Source organism: Trachemys scripta, chromosome 5 (genome assembly GCF_013100865.1).
Source record: "Trachemys scripta elegans isolate TJP31775 chromosome 5, CAS_Tse_1.0, whole genome shotgun sequence".
Taxonomy (NCBI): Eukaryota; Metazoa; Chordata; order Testudines; family Emydidae; genus Trachemys; species Trachemys scripta.
The window spans coordinates 119418211-119443938 of record NC_048302.1 but is presented as its reverse complement, the minus strand read 5'-3'; the positions used below and the strand labels follow the sequence as shown (position 1 = coordinate 119443938).

Genomic DNA, 25728 nt, shown 5'->3' with positions numbered 1-25728 from the left:
CCACACTTCAAACCCAAGTATCGCAGCTCACAACAGAGAACCAAGCTCTGCACAGGCAATCCACCCAGCTCCATAATGACAATGTGGCACTGTAGGCCCAATTGGCACAGCATGCCTCAGATAACCAGCTGTTACAAAAGTAGGCAGCCCAGCTGCAGGACAAGAATACTGCACTACTGGCACATACTGTCGCTGCGTACCCAGACCGACTCTCCCTCCCAGAACATTTTATTGGGGGACCACCAAAAATTTAAGGGGATTATTAACCAAAGCTGCCTGCTGTTTTTGCTCCACTCCCAATCCTGCCCCACCGACCAAGCAAAAGCAGGACTCAATATTAAGGTTAAGATTCTGTCACAGGTATTTTTAGTAAAAGTCATGAACAGGTCGCGGGCAATAAACAAAAATTCTCGGAAGACTGCAACCTTCCCTGACTTTACTAAAAATACCCTGGGGGTGGTGGGGAGGGGACTAACAGTTGGAGCGCTGCAGGGGGCTGACCTCTGGCCACTGCTCCAGCCCTACCGCTGCTCCAGCCCCTTGGGGCTGATCCAACCTCAGGCGCTGAGCTGGCTGCTGGCCAGCTGCTCTGGTGGCCTGGGGTCCACTTCTCTGGCGGTCCTAGGGCCGACTGCTGCTCTGGTGGTCCATAGACCACTGCTCCAGTGGCCCGAGGGCTGACAACTGCTCCAGCCCAGCCACTGCAGAAGAAGTAACAGAGGTTCTGGAAAGTCATGGAATCCATGATCTCTGTGACAGAATTGTAGCCTTCCTCATTATTAGCTTCCTGACTGGGACTTGTCCCTGCTCAAATGAGAAGGCCCAACGCTGTCTGACTGGGATACCTTTCTCCAGGCATCCTTTTGCTATATTTAACTATTCCTACCATGCCTGCTTGATGGATGTGACCCTATGCAAACTCCAGCAGGGGCAGGGATCGGCCTTCTCCTACACCACCCGCTTTTGGCAAGTAGTTTCCAACCCTGAATGAAGTGGCCCATCTCTACTCATTCTGGTGGGAACTATGTGAGGAGATTATGGATGAGCTAGCTTGCTTGGAGGCCCCGACCAACCTAGATGTCTTTGTCGATGTATATGATGAGGTCAACGATCGGCTCCACAAGCGACGTGAGGAAAGGAAGGGGTCTGGGTCACCACCCAACCAATGGCCCCTGGTATCCATCTCCAACCTGAACCTATGTAGCTGGATAACACCCGCCATCACGTGACCCCCTAAAGAAAAAGAGCTCTGTTGCTGTTGAGGTTGTGTTTCTACTGTGGAGGATCTGATCACGCTCTTGCCAATTGCCCATCCTGAACTCTTGCATGACCTAATTTGGGAATCGACTCACACCTAGACCCAGGGGAATGGATTGGGCGAGCTCTGAGATACTGTACCCCCTACTCCTTAGTGAGCCCTGCCCCAGGCATGGTGAAGGCTCCACACACCTTAAAATCCAGGTCTGCCTCTATGTTCCAGGAAAGTCTTACCAAAATTCCCCCACAGTGGCTCCTGCTGGATTCTGGGGCAGTGGACAACTCTATAGATGATAATGCTGCCCAAGACCTGTGTATTCCAGTACAACCAAAGGTGGTCCCCAACCGAGTGGAAACTACAGATGGCTCACTCCTGTTGTGAGGACCAGTGACACAGGAGATGGTTCCTATGGAAGCTGCCATTTGGGATCGTCGGAAAGTCCTTCCATTCAGAATGATCCGCTCACCACACTTCCCCATCTGTTCCAAGTTCTGACAGCACATCTGTTTATATGCACCACCTGATGAATCCCAGAACCAGGATGCCATGACCCCAAGCCCTGGCTGTGGGTCAGATGGGACCACCATCAGAGTTGACTTCGGAACTGCCCCCCAAGTACAGCAACTATGGTGATTAGCAAAGTCCAGGCCCTTCAGCTGTCCTCAAAGAAGCATGTACGTCGATTCCTAGGACTAGCCGGATATTACCACCGCTTTATCCCAGGGTACTCCTCCATTGTGGCCCTTTGGTCTGATCCGGTATGGCCACTCTTATGTTCTTATGATAGGGTGTTGTCATTTTAGTTCTCGAAGACATTAGCTTTTTCCACATCATCTGTACTAGGTTACCTCCCCCATTCAGTAAGGGTCCCACACTTTCCCTGACCACCTTCTTGTTGCTAACATACCTGTAAAAACCCTTCTTGTTACCCTTCACATCCCTTGCTAGCTGCAACTCCAATTGTGGTTTGGCCTTCCTGATTACACCCCTGCATGCTCGAGCAACATTTTTATACTCCTCCCATGTCATCTGTCCAAGTTTCCACTTCTTGTAAGCTTCCTTTTTGTGTTTAAGCTCACCGAAGATTTCTCTGTTAAGCCAAGCTGGTCGCCTGCCATATTTGCTATTTTTTCTGCACATCGGGATGGTTTGTTCCTGCACCCTCAATAAGTGGGAGAGCCATGGCCCCTTGGCCCCCCTCATTCCAGTGCCCCTGTGTTCTATTCATATTTGTGTGTACAAACTTCCCTGCAAAAGCTTGTCGAGCACTAATAGATGGATGTGCACTGACAGATTCTAACAGCTGCGCATACAGGTGGTCGATGATACATGTGCCAAACCTATCTAGACAAATGACCAGTGTGAAGGTGATAGAAAAATGAGGTTTTGTATGTGTAAATTTGAGCAACTGTTAGTGCTTGGAAAGCATACGTATGTTTGGGTGTGCTGAGCTGCACATGTACTGACAGGAAGCTAGGTTTTCAAGTCCCTTTAAAAATCAGGTGCTTTAAATGTTTGATAATGTGTACTTTGCTGCACCTTGCTGATTAAAGGCTTTCATTTATGGTGACCACATTAGGCCTGATTCTCCACTGCTTTGCACCTTGTGTATCACAAGAGCCAACTTTTCAAAGTGTGGGGGGTGCTCGACCCCTGGCTGTGCCCTAGGCCCTGCCCCCACTCCACTCCTTCCCACAAGGCCCCACCCATGCCATGCCTCTTCCTGCCCCTGCTCTACCCCCGCCCTGCCCCTTCCCCCCCCGCTCTGCCTCCTCCCCCGCGCACACTGCATCCTTGCTCCTCTCCCCTCCCCCCAGCCTCCTACACACCATGAAACAGCTGGTCACGGTGGGCGGGAGGCACTGGAGAGAGGGGGAGGCACTGATCCGTGGGGCCTGCCAGAGGGCTGGAGGCACTGGGGTGTGTGGGGGGAGCTGGTAGGAGGGCTGCCGGTGGGTGCTCAGCCCCCACCATTTCCCCCCCATGGGTGCTCCAGCCCCAGAGTACCCACGGAGTCAGCACCTATGTTGTGTATTCATTTACACATGTATAAAATGAATGCCACCCACTGTTAATTTGATTTGGTGGTTTTGTACACCCTCTTTGCACAGCAGAAATAAATACACAAGGTGCAAGGCACTGGAGAATCAGGCCCATTGACTTTTAATTCACAGAGATATCACTTAGGATACTGGTGATGAAATAAGCATTTCTTTAGCACTGAATTTGCCTTTATTTCTGATCAGCATATTGTGTTTTGTCCAGTCCCTTACCAACGATGTTATCGTGGCAATGGTACAGAGTACAGGGGGGTTGTAAAGACGACTGTTTCTGGACACAGTTGCGTGCCCTGGAATTCAGATTTGCTCTACCAAGAACTTCATGTTGACAGTGTTGAAAAAGCTGTGCAGCTGGGCTTGGGACCCTACTCTTACTGCAGGTGAGAACTTCTTGCACACCCAGTGTTTGTAAATCAAAGTATACATTGAACATAGCAGTGGTTTTGGAAGAGTGGATTACCAGTGATATCCGTCAGCTGTTATCTTTTGTTGCAGTAACACTGGTTAGCTTCAGAGAGTCTATTCAGAACATGAAATTCATAGACTCACTTTAAGCAGCCTAGGAGAAGTAGGTCCTCAAGAGGGATCTACATTTAGAAAGTGTAGGATCTTGCAGCTGAAATAAATAGCTAGCTAGGGCCGCCAAAAGAATGTCTAGACTTGAGGGAATGTTAGAAATTTCTGGGCCTTTTAGCTTCCTCATCTCTGTGACCTTTTCCACATGAGTCCCAAAAGACAAAACAATACCTCATAGTCACCCCAGGAGCCCGTAGTTAAGTTCATCCTTTCCTCCAGAGAGCGACAGTGATGCTGAATGTTCTGGCAGTTGTCCTCCTCTCCATTTTGGTGTTGCACCCTGCCTCTATCTGTAGTGGAGTATCATCAGCACTCTCAGCAGTCACTGCAGCTATGGAGACGAGAGGGTCCATCCAGGAATAGGGTATATGTAAAAATGAAAATCAGAGCTGTGTGGAGAATGGAAGTTCTGTTTCTCAAAGGATTTAAAGATTTTGAAATTTGGTTTCATTCTGAATTGTAAAGAAAACGGAAAATTGTGAAATTCTTCATGAAGGAAAATTCTGGGAGAGACAAACTGTTTCAGGTCAAAAACATTTTGTTTTGACAAAATCAAAACATCTCAGTGTTGACTTCTTAGAATGTTTGTACTATAATACAAAACAACAAAATTGAAATTGTTATTTCAAAACAAAAAATCGATGTTTCATTCTAAAAACTTCAAAGTAGGATATTTTGATGTTGTCCATACTTTTCCCGTTTTCTTCTGAAATGAAATTCCAATTAAATCAATACAATTTCATGAAGTGTATCGATTTCATTGGAACTGCATATTCTGGAGGAATATGGTTCCGTACCTTTCTCTGACCAGCTCTAGTCAGAACATCTGTTGCATTTGGGCCTTAGGAATTATCCCTTTCTGTGCCCTCTCTCAGCAGCTGGCCTTTCTCCATGCCTCAGATAACCTAAAGAGAGACAAACCATTTATGTCCATTTTATGGCAAACTGTGGAGATGGGCACATTTCAGACATTTTAGAGATTGGTTCAGATGCTTATCCTGCTGTTATCTGATTTTTTTTGTTTTGATTGGAAATCTGGCTAGTAATCTGCAGAGATCAGAATTGCTCATGAGATTTCCTATAGACCCTGGTTTATTTGGAAATATTATGAAAGCATCATTTCTCTAATTTTGCAGGAAGCCAGTAAGTGCAGAGACCCATTAATAAATAAAATCTGCTTTTTCTGAATCTCCAAAAAGTGTTTCTTGTTTTATCCAAATTGGTTTGATCTCCACAGCTGAGTCCAGATTCAACAAAGCACTTAAGCACGTACTTGAAAACATCCCTGTTCAGTACATGCCTAAGTACTTTGCTGAATTGGATCCAGCTCAGGAGATCAAACCAATTTGACTTCAAAGGGGTTTAAACATGTGCTGAACTTTAAGCATGTGCTAGGCACTCTGCTGAATCTAGGCCTTGTCAGTTTGGTCCCCTTTGAGCACAGCATTCACGTAAAGATTTAAAATACAAGAAAAAAAATCATATACCTGTGTAGGAGCTTGTGTGATCATGTCCTGTATAATGCAGAGAAGAAACAGTAAAGCCCCTTTTTTCCACTTTTTTTGCTAGCAGATTTAAATTTTTAGGTGGATATCTCCAATTCACTGTGTAATCCCACAGATATCTTCTTGTTCAAATATTCTAATTTAGAAACATAGTTGGCGGTAGATGACTCAACCCATGCTGCTGCTTCTGTTCTGAGAATTTAAAGTGTTTTAGTCTTTGAAGAGTAGCAGGCAGATTCAGAAAGCTACTAAAGAATCTTAAAAAGAATGTGTATGGTTTAGGATAAGTCATATTCAAATTAGGCTCCCTGTTTACCTGAAGCCCTGTATTATCTTGTCATTGTGACTAGTTATAGGGAAGATCTTTTTGAGGCTTTGAAAGCTACCATTATATTATGGAATGAGTAAATCAGACATATTTCTGGTTACTTCTGCAGCACTGACAAGGATAATTCTGTTCTCAGAGAAGCATATTGGAACCAATCAATTGCAGACAGTTCCTTTAAGAAAACAACATTCATTATTCTCTAGTGAAATCTTGAATATTTCTTTTAATCTACTTTTTAAGAGTTTTTGGTTTGCCTTCAAAGACATTTGCAGAGTTTTTCTTATGTTTGCATTTACTCAGAGAGAGAGAGAGACAGCTGAAGGACCAAATTCTGCTTTCATTTACACTGCTATAAATCTAGAGTAACTCCAATGTGTCCAAATAGCTACTCCAGATTAATGCTGATGAAACTTGGAACTGAGTTCATCCTGATATTCCCATCTTTTTCTTGCTTTAAAGAATGTAACAGATTCTTAACCTATCCTCCCACTACCTCAATATATTGGCAGAGTTGTCTAATGGGCTGAAAACAGGCTAGGTGTTTTAGATTCTTAAATGCTAGCTATTTTTGCTACTGACTTGCTATATGTCCTTAAGCAAGTCACTTAACCCATCATGTCTTTTATAAAATGGGGCTAAATAATGCATACATCACATGGGGACTTGATCCTGTAAAGGGCTGAGCACTCAGGACCCAGTCCAGCAAAGCACTTAAAATCAATGAGAGTTAGGAGCGTGGGAGCTTTGAAAATTACACTAGGCAACTATCTGCATCTTTAAAACCTGGCCCTTAAGCACATGCTTAACTTCAAGCAATGAGTAGCCCTATTGAAGTGAATGGGACAAATCACAAGCTTGAAAGTTAAGTACATGCTTAAATGCTTTGCGGGATCAAGTCTAGACTGCTCAGCACATTGCAGGATCGATCCTATGGATGGTGCAAGGATAAGTATGTAAATGTTTGTTTGTAAAGTGCTAAGTATTGTTATTGACACTGCTTTTAATTTACTCTCCTCAAACGTTATTAGAAACCCAGATAATGATGAGAAGCCCTGGTGTTACATCATGAAGGACAATACTTTGTCTTGGGAATATTGTAACATTACATCTTGTGGTAGGTAAATATTAGGTCATGTGATCTGATAATAGATTTCATTTTTCATTTCAGTGTGATCCAGTGAAAACTTTTTCTAGTATCAATGGAACTTTTTCATTTGTTAACCCAAATTTTAGGTTTCATTTGCATTTCTTAAGTCCTGGTGGTCTCGAATGAGTAAGTTTATTCCCTCTGCTACTGTAACGCCAATATGTTTTCTTGGAAGAAAAAATACAGTTTTCATGTACAGTATTATACAGTTATGTATCCTTAGTTTATTGCACAGTGATCACAATATTACCCAGATGATGGCCTGGCAAGGACAGCTGTAAGTCTTCAGAAATTAATGGAGCTTTTGGTGCACCATCCTTCAGCACTTATCCTTACTCATGCAAGCAGCGCCATATAGATGAATGTGGCTGTTTGAGTAAAGATTGCTTGTGTCAGTAAAGGCAGCAGAATCAGGCTCTCAATGAGCAAATCTCTGTCCTCATTGATACTTGTTTCAGCAGTTTAAACTAAAAATGTATGACAAATACTAAATGGATTTTAAAAAAATAAGAAGTCTATTCTTCCCCTAAATTCACATTTAATTGCCATTAATGTTAATAGGAGTTATTAAAATGGAGTTTCAAAGTGGTAGCCATGTTAATCTGTATCAGCAAAAACAACGAGGAGTCCTTGTGACACCTTAGAGACTAACAAATTTAAATTTGTTAGTCTCTAAGGTGCCACAAGGACTCCTCGCTTTTGCTAAAATGGATTTGTAATCTGAACCTATAAAGTGACCATTTATTATCCATCAGTGATTTAAATATATTCTACTCACGATACCTTTTTTTTTCTAACTCTCTGAACTACAAAGCTAAAGGTGGGGTCCGGAAAATTAAGATGTATTGTTTCTGTTTCATGCATCATCAGCAATCTCCCCAGTAATAATGAGCCTAGAATCAGAGTGTATGCCCCAATTCTGCTATTTAACTGGGTGAAATTCAATGAGATTTGGATACCTAACTTTCTTAGGCTCCCATGAAAATCCAAGTTTTGGAAATTGTAAGTATATGTAGTCTGATACTCACCACACCAATTTCTGTCTCAGATGCCAGGAAAAGGATACCAGATATAGTTCCAGATATTGTGGATACCTTTGCAGTTGTCAAAAGAGCATGTGGAAGAAGACACAAAAAACGAAGTTTCATCAGACCTAGGATTATTGGCGGCTCTTCGTCTCTACCAGGCTCTCACCCCTGGCTAGCAGCCATATATATTGGAAATAACTTCTGTGGTGGCAGCCTTGTTCATCCTTGTTGGGTAGTGTCAGCAGCCCACTGCTTTGCTAACAGGTAAACTCAATGCTTTAATAATATCTTACAGTTAGAGAGTCCCTCATATCTCAGGGGGTAGCCATGTTAGTCTGAATCTGTAAAAAGCAACAGAGGGTCCCATGGCACCTTTAAGACTAACAGAAGTATTGGGAGCATAAGCTTTCGTGGGTAAGAACCTCACTTCTTGCATCTGAAGAAGTGAGGTTCTTACCCACGAAAGCTTATGCTCCCAATACTTCTGTTAGTCTTAAAGGTGCCACGGGACCCTCTGTTCCTCATCTCTCAGTTATCCCAAATGCTTGTGAAACATAGAAGACTTACATATTATAAAAAAGAGATCACTTTATACAGCCTTGGAATGCTCCCACCTCAGAGCTGGTATGCAGGAGCTCTTTAAGTGGACACAGCAACAGAATACAGGAAATTAAAAGGAAGTTTAATCAAGATGGAGGTGATAATAGTGGATAGAAGAGATAATCTTGAAAGTATGGTCATGTACACCTTGTACATGATAGGTTGCAGGTCAGGCTCTGTACCAAATATGAACTGGGTCCAGAGCTTCCTTTTCAGATCCATACATAAGATCCTTTGGTGTACTCTCAGATCTGTCAAATGCTAAGATAAGGTATATTTCACACCGCACCACCTTGTGGCTGAACAGTATAATACAGTTTAGCATTCCATTACATCTCCTCCTTTAATTCCTATTGTTTACAAAATTGTACAAAATGTACACTATCATGTTATCTTTAAAGTTCAGCATGCATCAGCCTGTTAAGTGCCTTTGAATAATGCAAGTTTTCTAATTACACAACCCGAACGCATAAAATTTTGGTCATCTGGTTGTCCATTAGTTGCAATAACTGTCACAGGTCAATTTCAAATCTTCTTGTTTTGCATCCGCCAGCTGTACAGTTTTCTCTGTTGATTGTTCTTTCTGAGGAACAAACTGTACATGTTGACTTTCTGTTGAACTTTTCTCTGTTGGTTTTGATCACCTATGATCTGGGCGATGAATTCTTTTTCTTTATGCCAGCTGGAGTTGTCCTCTTTCTCCATCCAGTTTGATATGAACACTGTCATCAGGTTCTAGCCCTCACAGCTCTCTGAGTGTAGTCTATTGTCAAAGCTTTCTTTACCTTTTTTATCTGATTTGGTTGCTCTCTTCATGTCTAGCCACTTTGGAGATGTATTCTTTTTCAAAGTTGAAACAGTAGTTCTGAGCTGTCTTTCCATCAGGAGATGTGCTGGACTATATCCAGTAGCTTCTTCTGGTGTTGATCTGTACTTCAGGAGAGCAAGAAATGGATCTTCCCGCTGTAGGATTTTCTTGGCTGTCTGTACAGCTCCCTCAGCCTCTCCATTCGCTTGTGGGCAATGTGGACTGCTAGTAATATGATCAAAATAATATTTTGTTCAGAGTTACTTAAATTCTGCTGTAATGAATTATGGTCTGTTGTCCATCACTAGTTGTTCTGGAATACTGAAATGAGCAAAAGTGCACTATAGTTTCTCAATAGCACTGTAACATATGATTCTTTTTCAATTACATAATTTCTGTTTACCTGGAAAAACAGTCCACTATGATCAAATAATTATGTCATCTGAGTTGCATAAATCTGCAGCTAATATCTTCCGAGATCTTTCTGGTAGAGGGTGTTATTCTGTATGGTTCAGCATTATATTGTAAGATTATTTGTACTAGATCTCTCTTCAACAGTCCAGTATTATCAAATCCTGCACTGAATTCCTCCATCTTTTTTACTATGCCCATCATGGCTGCCATGCTGCTGGTCTTTGATCACATGCACTCTGAATACAAAGCTTTTGTCTTTGTAAATTGTTTCTGTGGTGAATTGGCCCATGCAGAATACCTCCAGGGCTAGTCAGAGCTGTGTCAGGTGACTTCAGCTCTGGGAGAGATTGAAGTTGATTGTAATTTCCTTCTGAAATGACTGTGATGTCTGCTCCTGAGTCAATTTTAAAGTCAACAGTTTTTCCATGAATACTGAGTTTCAGTCTCCAAGCCAGCTCTGGTCATCAGACGTGATAGATAATAGACACAATGGCTCTTGACTGTTTGTAATGTTAGAAAACACCCCAATTATGTCTTGTTATGGCAAACAACTGCAAAATGTCCATACTTTGTGCATTTGTTACAGCTTGCACTTTTGGCTGGACGTGCATCATCTCTTGGGCTATGAATTTCTTCATATCTTGTGCATTTAGGCTTCGGTGTTTTCCTGGAATTTGTCCCTCTTAGCCACAGTGATCTTAGGATAATGACTTTTAGCAGTCATGCTGAGTCTTTTTACTGCTTCTGAGCTAGTTTCAGGTTTTTCAAGTTTTTCTTTCCAAATGACTGAAGGATAACTAATGTGATGCTGATTTTTAAAAAGGGCTCCAGAGGTGACCCCGGCCATTACAGGCCAGTAAGCCTGACTACAGTACCGGGCAAACTGGTTGAAACTATAATAAAGAACAAAATTGTCAGACACATGAACAACATTTGTTGGGGAATAGTCAACATGGTTTTTGTAAAGGGAAATCATGCCTCACCAATCTGCTAGAATTCTTTGAGGGGGTCAACAAGCATGTGCACAAAGGGGATCCAGTGGATATAGTGTATTTAGATTTTCAGGAAGTCTTTGACAAGGTCCCTCAATAAAGGCTCTTAAGCAAAAGAAGATGTCATGGGATAAGAGGGAAGGTCCTCTCATGGACTGGTAACTGGTTAAAAGATAGGAAACAAAGGGTAAGAATAAATGGTGAGTTTTCAGAATGGAGAGAAGTAAATAGTGGTGTCCCCCAGGGATCTGTACTGGGCCCAGTCGTATTCAACGTATTCCTAAATGATCTGGAAAAAGGAGTAAACAGTGAGGTGGCAAAATTTGCAGATGATACAAAACTACTCAAGATAGTTAAGTCCCAGGCAGACTGCGAAGAGCTACAAAAGATTTCTCAAAACTGGGTGACTGGGCAAGAAAATGGCTGATGAAATTTAATGTTCATAAATGCAAAGTAATGCACATTGGAAAAAAATCCCAACTATACATATAAAATGATGGGTCTAAATTAGCTGTTACCACTCAAGAAAGAGATCTTGGAGTCATTGTGGATAGTTCTCTGAACATATCCACTCACTGTGCAGCGGCAGTCAAAAAAGCAAACAGAATGTTGGGAATCATTAAGAAAGAGAGAGATAATAAGACCGAAAATATCATATTGTCTCTATATGAATCCATGATACGCCCACATCCAGTGATGAGCTGCCAAAATATTAGGAACCGTTTCCCTGCCGGGTCTTCGGTGGCACGGCGGTGGTGGGTCCTTCAGTACCGGAGCGAGTGAAGGACCCACCGCCGAAGTGCCGCCGAAGACCCGGTAGGGAACCGCTTGGTGAGTACAAGCCCCACTGCCTCCCAAAACAGCCTATCCCGCCATCCGACCTCCACCCATGTCCTGCTCCCGACTGCCCCCCTCAGAACCCGCAACCCATCAACCCCCCCCGCTCCTTGTCCCCTGACCACCGCTTCCTGAGACTCCCCACCCTAACTGCCCCCAGAACTCCATCCCCTACCCAACTCGCCCTGCTCCCTGTCCCCTGACTGCCCCGACCCCATCCACCATCACCCCGACAGACCCCTGGAACTTCCACCTACCCAATCCCTGCTCCGTTCCCCCTCCCCTGACTGCCCCCCCAGAGCCTCTGCCCCATCCAACCCCCCCCCCATCCCCGGGACTCCCTGCCCCTTACCCAACCCCCACGGCTCCTTACCATGCCGCTTACCCCCGCCTCCCCCCTCTCCCGGAGCCTCAGCGCGCGGCGTCCAGGAGCAGCCCTGGACAGCGCTGCAGCAGCATGGTGGCTCCAGCGGGGTCTGAGCTTCTGCCGGTCAGCTGCAGCTCACAGCCCCGCCTCGGCCTTACCACGCAGCTCTGAGCGGGAGGACCTCAGGCCCCGCTGGAGCCACATGCTGCTGCAGTGCTGTCTAGGGCCGCTCCTGGATGCCACGCGCTGTGGGCCGGGAAGTGGGGAGGCGGAGGTAAGTGGCAAGGTAAGAGGCCAGGGACTGGGGGGTTGGATATGGGGCAGGGAGTCCTGGGGACAGGGAGCAGGGAGGGTTGGATGGGGCAGAGGTTCTGGGGGGCGGTCAGAGGACAGGGAATGGGGGAGGTTGGGTACGGGGGAAGGCGGAGGCGGGGCCGGGGGGGAGCTTCAGATTCTCATGGGGGCCCCTGCGGGGCCCGGGGCAAATTGCCCCACTTGCGTCCAGGAGCGGCCGTGGAGCTTGCAGTCCCCCCACCCCCCACCTTGCTGGTGGCTGCTCAAAGCAGCAGGTCTGGGGAGCTGAGCTGCCGGCGGCTCGGCATGCTGTGGCTCTGGGGGAGGGAGGGGAAGCGGGGGAGGGGCCGGGGGAGGGCTCCTGGGAGCTCAGTTTGGGGACAGGACGGTCCCACGGGCCGGATGTGGCCCATGGACCGGAGTCGTTTGCCCACCCGCCCGGCCCTTTAACAGCTGGTTCTCCACTGGCATCTAATTTTAGCAACTGGTTCTTGTGAACCAGTGCGAACCAGCTCCAGGTCATCACTGCCCACATCTTGAATACTGCATGCAGATGTGATCGCTTCATCTCAAAAAAGATATATTGGACTTGGAAAAGGTTCAGAAAAGGGCAACAAAAATGATTAGGGTTATGGAATGGCTGCCGTCTGAGGAGAGATTAATAAGACTGGGACTTTTCAGCTTGGAAAAGAGATGACTTAAGGGGGGATATGATAGAGGTCTATAAAATCATGACTGGTGTGGAGAAAGTAAATAAGGAAGTGTTATTTTCTCCTTCTCATAATACAAGAACTAGGGGTCACCAAATGAAATTAATAGGCAGCAGGTTTAAAACATACAAAAGGAAGTATTTTTTTCACACAACGCACAGTTAATCTCTGGAACTCCTTGCCAGAGGATGTTGTGAAGGCCAAGACTATAACAGGATAAGAACTGGATAAATTCATGGAGGATAGGTCCATCAGTGGCTATTAGGATGGGCAGGCGTGGTATCCCTAACCTCTGTTTGCCAGAAGATGGGAATGGGTGACAGGGGATGGATTACTTGATGATTACCAAGTATCAGAGGGGTAGCCGTGTTAGTCTGAATCTGTAAAAAGCAACAGAGGGTCCTGTGGCACTTCACTTCAACCTCCCTGGCCACACAATAGCAGATGTAAAGGTAGCCATCTTACAGCAAAAAAACTTCAGGACCAGACTCCAAAGAGAAACTGCTGAGCTCCAGTTCATTTGCAAATTTGACACCATCAGATCAGGATTAAACAAAGACTGTGAATGGCTATCCAACTACAGAAACAGTTCTCCTCCCTTGGTGTTCACACCTCAACTGCTAGCAGAGCACCTCACCCTCCCTGATTGAACTAACCTCGTTATCTCCACACTGATATATACCTGCCTCTGGAGATTTCCATTACTTGCATCTGAAGAAGTGAGGTTCTTACCCACGAAAGCTTATGCTCCCAGTACTTCTGTTAGTCTCAAAGGTGCCACAGGACCCTCTGTTGCTTTTTGATGATTACCTGTTCTGTTCATTCCCTCTGGGGCACCTGGCATTGGGCACTGTTAGAAGACAGGATACTGGGCTAGATGAACCTTTGGTCTGACCCAGAATGGCCGTTATTACGTTTGTTCTACTGTTTTACTAGTTCTGTCTGTTTTGCTATCTGGTCAGCCATACTTAGGGTCATGTCTGTATTTAATTGTAGCTGCTCTGAAAGATTTTTATCTGCTAACCCAATAACCAGCCTGTCTCTGATATTTTCATGTTTTGCAGTCCCAAAATCACAGTTTTCAGCCAATGCAGAGAACTGTTATAAAACATTCAACATTTTCCCTAGTCTTTGAATGCTCCAGTGAAAACATGCTGTTTCATAAATCACATTTCTCTGAGGTATATCGTATACATCAAATGTAGCCAAAACTCTTTCATAGTCATCTCTGTGACTGTCTTCAATAAAGTTAAAGGATTTAAAGATGTGCTCTGCCTGCTTCCTCGTAGCATAAATTAAAGAGTATACCTGAATGTCTCCAGTTTCCTTGTGGAGTTGACTGCAATGCAAAATCCTGCTTTCAGTCTGTCCATTCTGAAGATTTGTCAAAACTGAAATTATCTGGGACATTGAAGAGTGGCATGTGGCGGAGATCCTACAACCTTTGTTTCTTCTGTTTGCAACCTTTGTTGCTGTTTCCTTCTGCTTTTGTTCTCCACTGACACTAGTTTACTTCTGACACCGTCATGTACACATTGCAGGTCAGGCTATGAATCAGATATGGACTGGCTACAGAGACTTGTTGTCAGAAAGATATACTGCAGATGTATTCACTATATGAGCCTTTAATGTACTCCCAGGCTTATCAGTTCTATGCTCAGATAAGATATGTTACACATGGTGCCACCTTTTGCCTGAACAATATAATACAAATTTAGTATTCCATTACAGTTATAGCAAGGATGATTATTTTTTAACATTTATATTATGGTCATGCCTAGAGATCAACCAGGTTCGGCACCATTTGTGCTACATATTGTACAATAAAAGATAATCCCTGATCCACAGAGGGAGTATATCCACCATTTGTTCAAGAAGCTGAAAAAAGTGGAGGTGTTTTTAGATCTTTATTTGATAGCAGAATTTAAAATTTTATAAATTTGATAGGATGGAGATGGTAAAGTTACTATCAAGCCTTTGGCCTGTTTTTTGTTCTGACACTGCTATGTAGCTATGTTCAGGCAGGCACATGTTTATTCTCTGACATCAGTAAGATGATGATGATGATGAAATAAACCAGATAGAAGGAAAAACAGAACAACAAAGCAGAAAGTAAACTGGGGGGAGGGGGGAAATTGTATAAAGGAACAATTTCTTGGAATAAATCTCCAGATAAAATTGCACTTGGTTGGAATTTTAGTTAATACATTCTATTTTAGAATTCCAAGATATAATTGAACAATATATGATAACTGGATGTCCACAATAACAGTTTTGGATATTCAGAATGTATTGTTAGGAGCTGCGGTAGGGAGGCAGCATTGGTCTAATAGGTAAAGCACAACACTGGGAGTCAGAAGGCCTGAGCTGTATTCCTGGCTCAGTTACAAACTACCTTTATGACCATTATTTAGTCATTCATCTTCTCTGCACCTTACTCCTCCTGTCCATAAAAAAGAGATGATAATATGTACTAACATTTGCAAGATGCTCTGAGATAACATACTATATAAATACAAAAGGATATTATTATTATTATTTATTATTATTCCTGAAGGACAGAAAAAGCCACATTTTCAGGAGTAGATTCTTGCATGTGCATGTGCTAAAAAATAATTTGTGTCCCTATTCTCCCACTCTTACCCCTTACTTACTTCTTAAATAGCCTTACTGAAATTAATGGGTCCTCCTGAAGTGTAAGAATATGCAAAATGAGCACTTGCATGCATAAGTATTTACTTGGACAAATAACTAGTTTTGTATGGGCACATCATTCCCCGCCCCCATTCAGTTATTTGGCTGGATGTTAATACACACTTTGTAGATGAAATTAGCTGCCTACAGTAGTGTTTAATGTTTAGTTCAAAATGCTCAAAACAGCCGAGTAATGATTTATTATATAAAATAAATTAAATGTGAATGCCGTTAAATAGAAATGAGAGGAGTCTGGAAAAGAGCCTAAGGGAATTAGATGGCCAACTGCTATTGAATTTTATTGGGACTTGGGCAGCTAATTTCCTTAGTCTTTTTGAAATTTCTAGATGTAATAGGTAAGGAAAACGTTAAAGATCAGATGCGCCTATTTCATTCTGAATAATCCATTTACCATACAAGCAGGATACTCTTTGTTTTCAGAGGTGAAGCTGATCACATCAATTGAGAAACGTGTTACATCATTTCATACCCGTTGTTCCTTTGCTTAGTGAGGAATCCAAGAGGAACAGAAATAAATATGCAAATAGCCTCGAGAGCTAATAATATCCTCCCGAATGTTGTGGTGAAGCATGTGGATCTTCAGCCACAATGCATTTGTTTTTCAAATGTTGTGAAATAGCTACTAATTTTGGCAGCTATTCAAGACATTTCCGCCCACTTCCAGCTGGTGGCTTGGTACATGCAGATTTTCAATAGTTGCTCCATCCTATTCTGCACCCTTATGTATGGTTAGCACGTATGAGATTGCTGATCAGCTGGTTCAGCTCAGCTGTTCTCTGCTAGGTGACAAGAGATACCTGTACCGCTCACTTTTTGTATGAAAACCCTCTCTTTTGTTTCTTCTGACCTTGGATATATAAAATAGCAGGATATGTATAAGCCATAGCATGTCAGTTTAGCATCAATAAGATATATTTTAGATATTTGCCCTAGAAGTGGTGGGCCTCCAATTTGCTTTGAGGGCCACAACATTTTTTCCAGGTTGCTGTTGGGAAAGAATCACAAGAAAATCATGTTCCCTGCCTTTCCTATTCTTTGGAATATCCTCTGTTGCTTTGTTGTCTCTTTCTTACTTTTAAAAAAAGAGCTTCCTGATCTTCCTTCTTACACCACACATACAGTAATTGTTAAACTAAAGCTATTTTCACTGTATACTAGAGTTCACCAATCACGCCCAGTTCAGTATTCAGCACTGGAGGAGAAGGCACCATGCATCTATTTCTGGGAGGAAATGGCTACAAACATGAGGATAAGGGAAATTTGGTACTACTGGCTAACTACTTGTGCACATTGCATTACAGTAGGCATATTGTATGCTTGGGTTATATAATGAAGTGTTTTTGAGGAACACAGATTCTCTGATGTTGAAAACAGTAATGGCTGAATTTACTGCTGACTTTTGCATAGAATCATAGACGATTAGAGCTGGAAGAAACCTCAGGAGGTCATCTAGTCCAATCCGCTGCTCAAAGCAGGGCGAACACCAACTAAATCATGCCAGACAGAGCTTTGTCAAGCCGGGCCTTAAAACCCTCTAAGGATGGATGCATGTGCAACTCCAATTGAGTTTACAGCAATAATGAATTTTAATCTCATTGCTTTCAACATCAGAATATTTAGTATGCTTCCAAACACTTCCTGATAACTAGGGCCCCTGTCAAATTCACAGCCGTGAAAAATGCGTCACGGACTGTGAAATCTGATCTCCCCCATGATATCTAGTTATTGTATGGGAGGGGCAGAGCTGGGGGCAACCTAGCCGGAGCACCGACTGTGCTCCAGGGTCCAACTGCTAGTCCCAGACTGGGAGGGATGGGACTTCCTTTTCCCTGCAGGGGCCACTGCCAGAGCTGGGTCAGATCCACCTTCAGGAACCTCCCCCAGCTGCAGGAAGCTTCATGGCTGCTGGCTGGGAGCCCAGCTCTGAAGGCAGTTCAGAAGTTAGGGTGGCTGTCAGCACCTGACCCGGGCGGGAGGCTATGGCCTCGGCTGTCAGCTCCCAGCCCGGGCGGGAGGCTGCTGAGAAACCTGGACATATGGTAATCCACGACCCTCACTTCTGTGCTGCTGCTGGCGGTGGCACTGGCTTTAGAGCTGAGCACTCAGCCAGCAGCTGCTGCTCTCCAGCTGCCCAGCTCTGAAGGCAGTGCCCGTGCCAGCAGCAGTGCCCCTGACAGCAGTAGAAGTAAGGGTGGCAATCCCCCCCCCCCAATAGCCTTGCAACACCACCCCCTCTGCCCACAACTCCCTTTTGGGCTGGGACCCCCATGATTACAACTCTGTGAAATTTCAGATGTAAACATCTGCAACCATGAAACTGACTTTTTTACTCCTATGACCGTGAAATTGACCAGAATGGATGGTGAATTTAATATGGCCCTACTGATCACTCTTGAATGGCTGTCCCACACTCTTGATTGTTTGTATGTAGAATAAGAGCCTGATCCAACTCCTATTGGAGTTTTTCCATTGGCTTTAGTGAGGGCTGGAATGGTCCCTTAAATCCAAGGCTCTCATGTTACTGGTTTTTGCGTTTACTGTTCAGTGTAGAACCACACTTTAAGCACGTCTTTTTTTTTTTTCTTCAAAAGGACTGTGTCTGGCCCTGACTAATTGTGTTTTCCTTTTATTTAGTCCACGGAAGTCCAGTATTAGAATTGTTCTGGGTCAGCATTTTTTTAATAAAACAACAGATGTAACGCAAACATTTGAAATAGAGAAATACGTTTTGCACCCAGATTACTCAGTATTCGACCCAACTGAACATGATATTGGTGAGTATTTTAATTTTTTTACCATTTTATTTTATGCAGGTAGAGTTCAGTCAGTTTGGCAAAAATATTTTGCATCACAATGCCTTCCAGTGAGAAAATTAAAAAGTTCAGTTTCTCCAAGAGAAGGTCAAGATGTGACTTGATTGTGGTCTGTAAATACCTGTCTTGGGAGATAGTCAGAGGGCTCTTAATTCTAGCAGAGAAAGGCATAACAAGATCCAGTGGCTGGAAGCCGAAGTTAGAGAATTTCATGCTAGAAATAAGGTGCAAATTTTTAACTGGGAGGGTAGTTAATCACTGGAACAATTAACCTAGGTGAGTGGTAGATTCTTCATCACTTGAACTCTTTAAATCAAGATTCAACATCTTTCTAAAACATATGCTGTACTCCACCAGCAGTTATAGGCTTGAGGCACAAATTAGTTGGTGCATTTCTCTGGCCTGTGTTATTCAGGAGGTCAGACTAGAGATTATAATGGTCTCTTCTGGTCTCTTAAAATCTATGAATCTGTGCATCTTTTTTACACTAAAGAGATAATTGCATAATAGATTCTTTCCAAGCCTATCAATTCAGTTAAAAGTTAAACTGCAGGTCATTCAAATGTGTGATTAAGTCAGATTGACAATAGAACAGGAATGTCCTATTTAGGATGATGGAACCTGGAGGTTCTCCATTAACAATCCAAACATGAGAGTCCTTTAGCTTTGAGGCTATTTAATAGGCTGGTACATAGGAAACCTTAGCACAAGAGTGGAATAGGTTCTTCTCGCAGCTGGTGAACGTTTTGTAGTAGATATGGTATTAACAGCAGGTGGTCAGGTACCGTGTTGACTGATGTGGTATAAGAATCTGGAGAGATTAATCTGGATCTGAGGTCTCATTCTGCTCACCCTGTTGTAAATCAAAAGTGACATCAGTGTAGGTGAGATTGGAATTAGGCTCATGTCCTGATTTCAGAAGTGCTGAGCACCCGTATCTCCCATTAACTTCAGCTGAAGTTGTGGGCATCTCAGCACCTCCGGAAACCTGACCCTTGCTTTGTAAAAAGAAATGGGGTGTACTTTATTTTTCATAACCCTGCATCCCCCCATTGGTGCTGAAACTAGAGGCGCTGGGGGTGTTGCCACACCCCCTGGCTTGAAGTAGTAATAACAAACCTCAAATACATGGTTTCCATCATCAGCACCCCCCACTATAAAAATTGGTCCTGCACCTCTCTGTCTCCCCCATCCCTCATAAGGAGGTGCAGGAAAATCTACTCTGTAACATAAAAGTAAACTCTTATGGAATAGGAATAGTCGAATGTGTGTCAGTCTTCAATTGGCCGTGAAATCAGCAGTTGTTGGAATAAGTCATTCTTTGAAATATCTTAATTAAGTGAGGCTAGGGATTAATTAGAATTGTACCTGAGATCTACTGCTACTAATCCAATTAAGAAGAAACAACTCTAATTTTACTACTGCTGTATTTTCTTTCCTGCAGTTTTAATTAGGCTCAAAAAGAATAACAAACGTTGTGCTGTCAAGACCCAGTTTGTTCAGCCAATCTGCTTGCCAGAAAGCGGCATGTCCTTCGCTGATCAACACAAATGTCAGATTGCTGGATGGGGACACAGGCGTGAGAGTGAGTTGAATGACAAATTTGATGTGAGGAAAAGAAATTGAGCATAACCCAAGCCTGACATTTCAGTGGTTCTGAAACACTGACATGGATGATGGGTGGTGTGCGGAGCTTACGTAACTGGTTACTGGAGGTGATTGTGAAACGTGTCAGTCTTCAAGCTTGTCATGTTTCTTGCTAGTTGTGCTCCAGTACAATCCTTAGATTTCCCTAAGTATTTTTGATTAATTAAGCTGAAAAAAAAACCCAACCCCATCTCTGCACTCTGTGCAGCAGTTTTAAGGCTTTCTTTGATGGATATTTTGTGGTGAAAACTCAGCTATGTTCGTATATGTGGAGGACTCTAAATGCGGACGGTTAGTAAATACACAGGAGAAGTTTCTCAAATCTTTTGATATCAGGGACTGTCTTGCTGCCTTCCTAAACTGTGTCAGGGAGATGTCAGGGACCGGCACCAGTCCACGGACTGGTCGTGGGTAACACTGCACAGGAGGATAGAACTAAACTGTAAATGGACCCAGGAGTGATTGGGGACTGCAGAAGATGATGGGAGAGTTGTTGCTAATAAATGTAAAGTTGGGTACATCTAATGTTGGGTAGTGCATCAACACAGATACAAAATTTGAGAAACCATAACTATGCAGCTACAGCCATTGTACCAAAGTGATTGAGTGTATTTCTCTAAAACTGTCCTAATACTGGCCTAGTTTTTCAAAAGACACCTCGTTTCTCAAGCTGTGTACCTGAAAACAGAGGCACCCAAAACCAAAGGCTGCTTTTGAAAAATGTGGCTATTACTTTGTCGCATAGCTAAGTACTCTGATTGCCAAAGGGAAGATATGGAATCCTGTCTGAGAGGTTAGGGAACCATGTGGTCCACCATAGTAATCACTATCTTCAGAAAAGGTTCACAATATAAACAAGTTTGAGAACCATTGAGTTTGGTCAAAACACTCAATAGCTCTTAAACTTGTATGGTGCAGCATGCTTCCCTGATAAACTACTCCACAGCTAAAAGGAATTAATTTTTTGACGTTTTTTTTTTTAAAGATGCATCCAACTATTCTAACGTTTTGCAAGAAACATTGGTTCCCATTGTTCCTGAGCATAAGTGCAGAAGCCCTGAAGTTTATGGAGATGAAGTTAGTGAATACATGTTCTGTGCTGGTTACTTTGATAGCAAATCAGATGCCTGCCAGGTAATGCTATGGAATTGACTGGGGATGGGAGTGTGTGCGTAAGAGATATTACAGTATTAAAAAAGCTTTAAACCATCATATTTATGATTTTTTCCCCTATTTTGCTTCTCATTTTGGCTCTGGGTGAGAGTATAGACTTGTTATTGCAACAGATTAATATGTCTTTAAAATTAAAGGGATTATTTCTACACAGACCATCAGATTTTGTTTTAATTGGTTCATTTTGATGGAGCAGGTTGTCAGCGCTTTGGGACACTGTTTTGGAGAGCAGTTGGCAACTTGCTTACCAGAGGCTGGGAACATTTAGAGCTACAGATTTTGCTGCTGTGCTGCATTCACGGCTTGAAATCTTTATCAATAAATCAATCACTTATTTCCCCTTATTTGCTTTACAATACAGACTCGTGTAGGGCCTAAGTAGAAATAGTGGTAACTTCTTATTACTAGTTAACGTTTGATTTTTATATGAGAGAGGTTGTTTTTTTTATCAAGTTGGTATCTTTTAGGACTTCTAAAGTAAGAGATTAGACAGACATGTTCTGCTTGATTTTAAGAGATTTTCATGGAAAGAAAATGTGGGTTTTTTTACATCGGTGCATTGATACACAATAAGCTATAAATGACATTTATTATTTGTAAAGAGTAATGAACAAGGTGCTGAGAAGTAAATTAATCTTTGGAGAGCTCAAACTTCATTCTGCTGCTCATAGAAACATTTTGATGTAAATGCATAAAACCTTTTTCTTTCTCCTTTGATCTCAGAGAAATTTTTTTATGGGAAAAATATATTTTTAATTTTTTACACTAGGTTTCAGGTACTTAAGGAATAGTGGTTCCTTTCACCAGTGCTGCTAACAAGATTTTATTTTCAGCCTTAAGAATAGAAATGTGTGAAGTTTTCTTTTCCTTTAAAAAAATGAATGCCCTTGCTAGATGATTGCAAAGCTTGCATACATCATGATGTACCAATTTCACACTGGTGTAGTGTCAAAGCAGGCATGAATTTGGCCTTGTGTATTTGACAGGTTGAATGTTTTCAGGTCCAAAGATACTTGTGGTTACAATTGTAATGAAAACATCGATATTCAGGGCCAAATTTTTAAATAGCCGCAATTATAGTGCATGCAAAATTTCCAGGCATTGCCATGTAGAATTTCAAAATCACACATCTGGGTGTGTACATTGTATACATGCCTAACTACATGATTTGCATGACAAATACCTCAGTTGTGTCCATGAATGTGGTTGTAATGGAGGCCATATGAAAATTGTTAACCTGAGCCTGCTCTCATTGAAACTCATGGCATAACTTCCATTGTCTTCAATGGGAAGAGCATCAGTCACTTGAGACTTAATGGTGGGGTTTCAAAAGCATTCATTGCTGTGTATTTTTGACAATCCCACCCTACTCTTCTGGTCATTACGGGAAAAGTTCCATATCACAATTCACAATTTTTACAACTGGGGTTTATATTTTAATGGTGTCTTAATCTGTCTTTCATAGAAGCACAGATATTTACTAAATCCGTATTATACAGTTTCTTATTACTTTTTAAAATCAACATTTATTTAGCACTCACTGCCATACCATCTGAGTGCTCAATGCACAGTTTAGTAAAATGAAAACATTTTCCTTGTAAAAAATATTGTCTTATTGTATAGAGTAAGAGAAACCTAATCTTTCATTCTCTCAAATGAGTCACCTTTTGGGACTGATTAAATTAACTGATTAAACTGATTAACTGATTATCTTAAAGATTGTTTTGTAACAAGATTAGCAAATTAAGATTATCTTTCCTTAATTTTAACACAGGGTGATTCTGGTGGATCTCTGGCCTGTGAAAAAAATGAAATATCTTACCTCTATGGGATTATCAGCTGGGGAGATGGATGCGGCAGGGCCAACAAACCTGGAGTTTATACCCGAGTGACCAAATATGTGGACTGGATAAATAAGCTAATCTCTCCCCAAAAACAAATAGCAGAACTTCCGTATGTTACTGTTGCCACGCACGTTGTATGAACATTATATCCTAGAGTAACATATGTATGGCCAATAATTCTTAGCAATTCTTAGCTGTACCATTAAAATTGATCTGATGTCAGTAAACTGTATCTTTTGATTTTGAATTTGAGGGCACTGAATGGCTCCAATAATGAGATGCAGAGCTTTTCACGTTTACGTCATTAGTTGGAATATATATCTCAAGCTGGTATGTACCAAAACTCATGGCTATCTGGTGCCTGCTTCCTGATCTGTGTGAAATGCAAAGGTGCTGACTCCATGGGTGCTCTGGGGCTGGAGAACCCATGGGGAAAAAAATAGTGAGTGCTCAGCACCCACTGGCAGTCCCCAGCACCCACTGGCAGTCCCACTGATCAGTTCCTCCCCCTTCCTTCTAGCGCCTCCCGCCCGCCGTCATCAGCCGTTCTGTGGTGAGCAGGAGGCAGTGGGGGGAGGAGGAGGAGTGAGGGTGGGGCACACTCAGGGGAGGGGTGGAGTGGGCGTGGGAAGAGGTGGGGTGAGGGCTTGGGGAAGGGGACGGAGTGAGAGCAGGGTCTAGGTCGGAGCAGGAGTCCAGCACCCTTGGGAAAATCCTAAAGTCAGCACCTCTGGTGAAATGAGTTAGTTGGTGGTCTCCAGCCAGTCCCTGGTGGAGGGTTGGCCACATCACAAAACTCACCCTCAAAACTGGCATCCTTGTTGCTAAGCCTAGCACAGAGTTCAAGAAGTGAATGACCATGGAGACTGAAATACTCTCACGCCCTTACAGGTGTTCCCTGCAGGTCAATGTTGAGACACGTTGGCAGAGCATTACAGGAAAATGTGCACCGCAGCTGCCTGTGCCAAACCAGTTCTATGGAAAAATAGAGGTCTTGGGCCATGAATCAGCAAAGTACTTAAAGTTAAGTACATTCTTTGCTGAATAGGGGTGGATTTAAGGATGTGCCTAAAATTAAGAACATACGGACTTCAGTGCTTTGCTGAGTCAGGACCTTAATTTTCCAGTGTGCTCAGTCCAACACTTCCCCAAAGTGCTACATTTACTATTTAAAAAAACATTTCAGAGTGATTGACTCGGACCTTTCTGAGACCACATCAGTTGCTGCTCATGCTGAGAGTTGTAGTGTAAACACATCACTTCAACAACCATTGAAGAGTGATTAATTGCCTTTTGGCTTTTTCTTGTTTTAATGATGTCTCACATTATTGTATTAATAAATATTGTAATTGTTTTGGAACTTAAAAAATATGGGTCCCATATATTATAAAAAAGAACAGATAGGTAGTAGTGAGTCACAAATAATTTTTCTTGGAGATTTATTGATTACATGTCATGTTATATAGGTTACCGTCCAATGGAACCATCGATAACACAGATGGTGGCAATGATTGCATACTCTGTCACCCTAACAAAAAGTCAAACTGCATTGATTTGACATCAGAAAGCCATAATCTCTGACTTGTCATCAGAATGGTAGATTATGGCTTTTTAAAAATAGAGCTTCTAAACATGTCAGTTACATGAAGTCCTGGAATTTTAGTTCAGATGATCTTATTCAAATATTGAATTGAAGAGTTTTTAAGAGGCTTTTACTATACTATTAAATATTTTCAAAAATTGTTTTAAAATATCTGAAACTTTAAAATGGTGATTGGGTACACCTATATTTTATACCATTAAAATAATTGATTCCATTTGATGGTTCTGGCAGTATCATAAACCACAGGGATTTTTAGATGCAGCAAATGATTTTTAAAATTACAAAGATAGACTTTGTATAAAAAAAGAAGAAATACGTTTCTAAAAGTATAAAGAAAATGCAAATGTTAATAAACAAGATAAGTGATGTGAATTATTGAATAAAAATATAACAATAGAGGATAACAATAAAACAATAACAATAAAAGTCTGTTTTTGTTGGTACTTTATTATTTTAAACATATAAATTAAAATCAAGGGGAGCTTGATGGTTCAGGGGACTGGTAAAAGATAGAGGATGAAATCATGCCTGTGCAGAAAGCTAGTACAAACCCCATGCTTAAGTTTCAGCAATGCATAATGGTGTGCTCGACTTCTGCACAAGGGTGAATTTCACCCAGTGGCTTTTTTACTTTTATACACATTTTTCAAATCCACACAAGTTTCTAGCAGTCAAAATGTTTTACTTCCAATGAGGCCAAGCCACCAAATTTAGATCTTGGTCTCAATTCTGATCTCTGCAAAGTCATGCATATTCAGATCCAAGTTTGGCCTGCCTGACCCACTAATGGGGTTTGAAAATTCAGATCCTGATATGAATTTGGATCCCAAACCTGCCTAAAATAGAGAATTGTTTGGGTCTGGGGGTCTGGACATGTCCAATCTCTGATCAATTCCAGTATGATGATGGCTTGATAGCCTGTGTGAAAAGAATGTGTCCATGTAATGAGACCCACTATTACCATGCTGCTGGACCACAAGGACTGAATTAGCATGAAGGCAAACTATAC

General features: G+C 42.4%; 1 protein-coding gene across 1 annotated transcript in view; it reads left to right on the top strand.

Annotated features, from left to right (window-relative positions):
* Positions 1–24947, top strand: part of HGFAC (HGF activator) — a 71103-nt gene extending 46156 nt beyond the window's left edge. The window contains exons 8-14 of the mRNA XM_034771307.1: positions 3524–3698; positions 6756–6841; positions 7923–8166; positions 18274–18413; positions 19897–20037; positions 21085–21233; positions 23047–24947. Coding sequence (XP_034627198.1) covers positions 3524–3698; positions 6756–6841; positions 7923–8166; positions 18274–18413; positions 19897–20037; positions 21085–21233; positions 23047–23256 — 1145 coding nt within the window. The 3' untranslated portion in view covers positions 23257–24947. The remainder of the gene's footprint in view (positions 1–3523; positions 3699–6755; positions 6842–7922; positions 8167–18273; positions 18414–19896; positions 20038–21084; positions 21234–23046) is intronic.
* Positions 24948–25728: the final 781 nt, after the last annotated feature.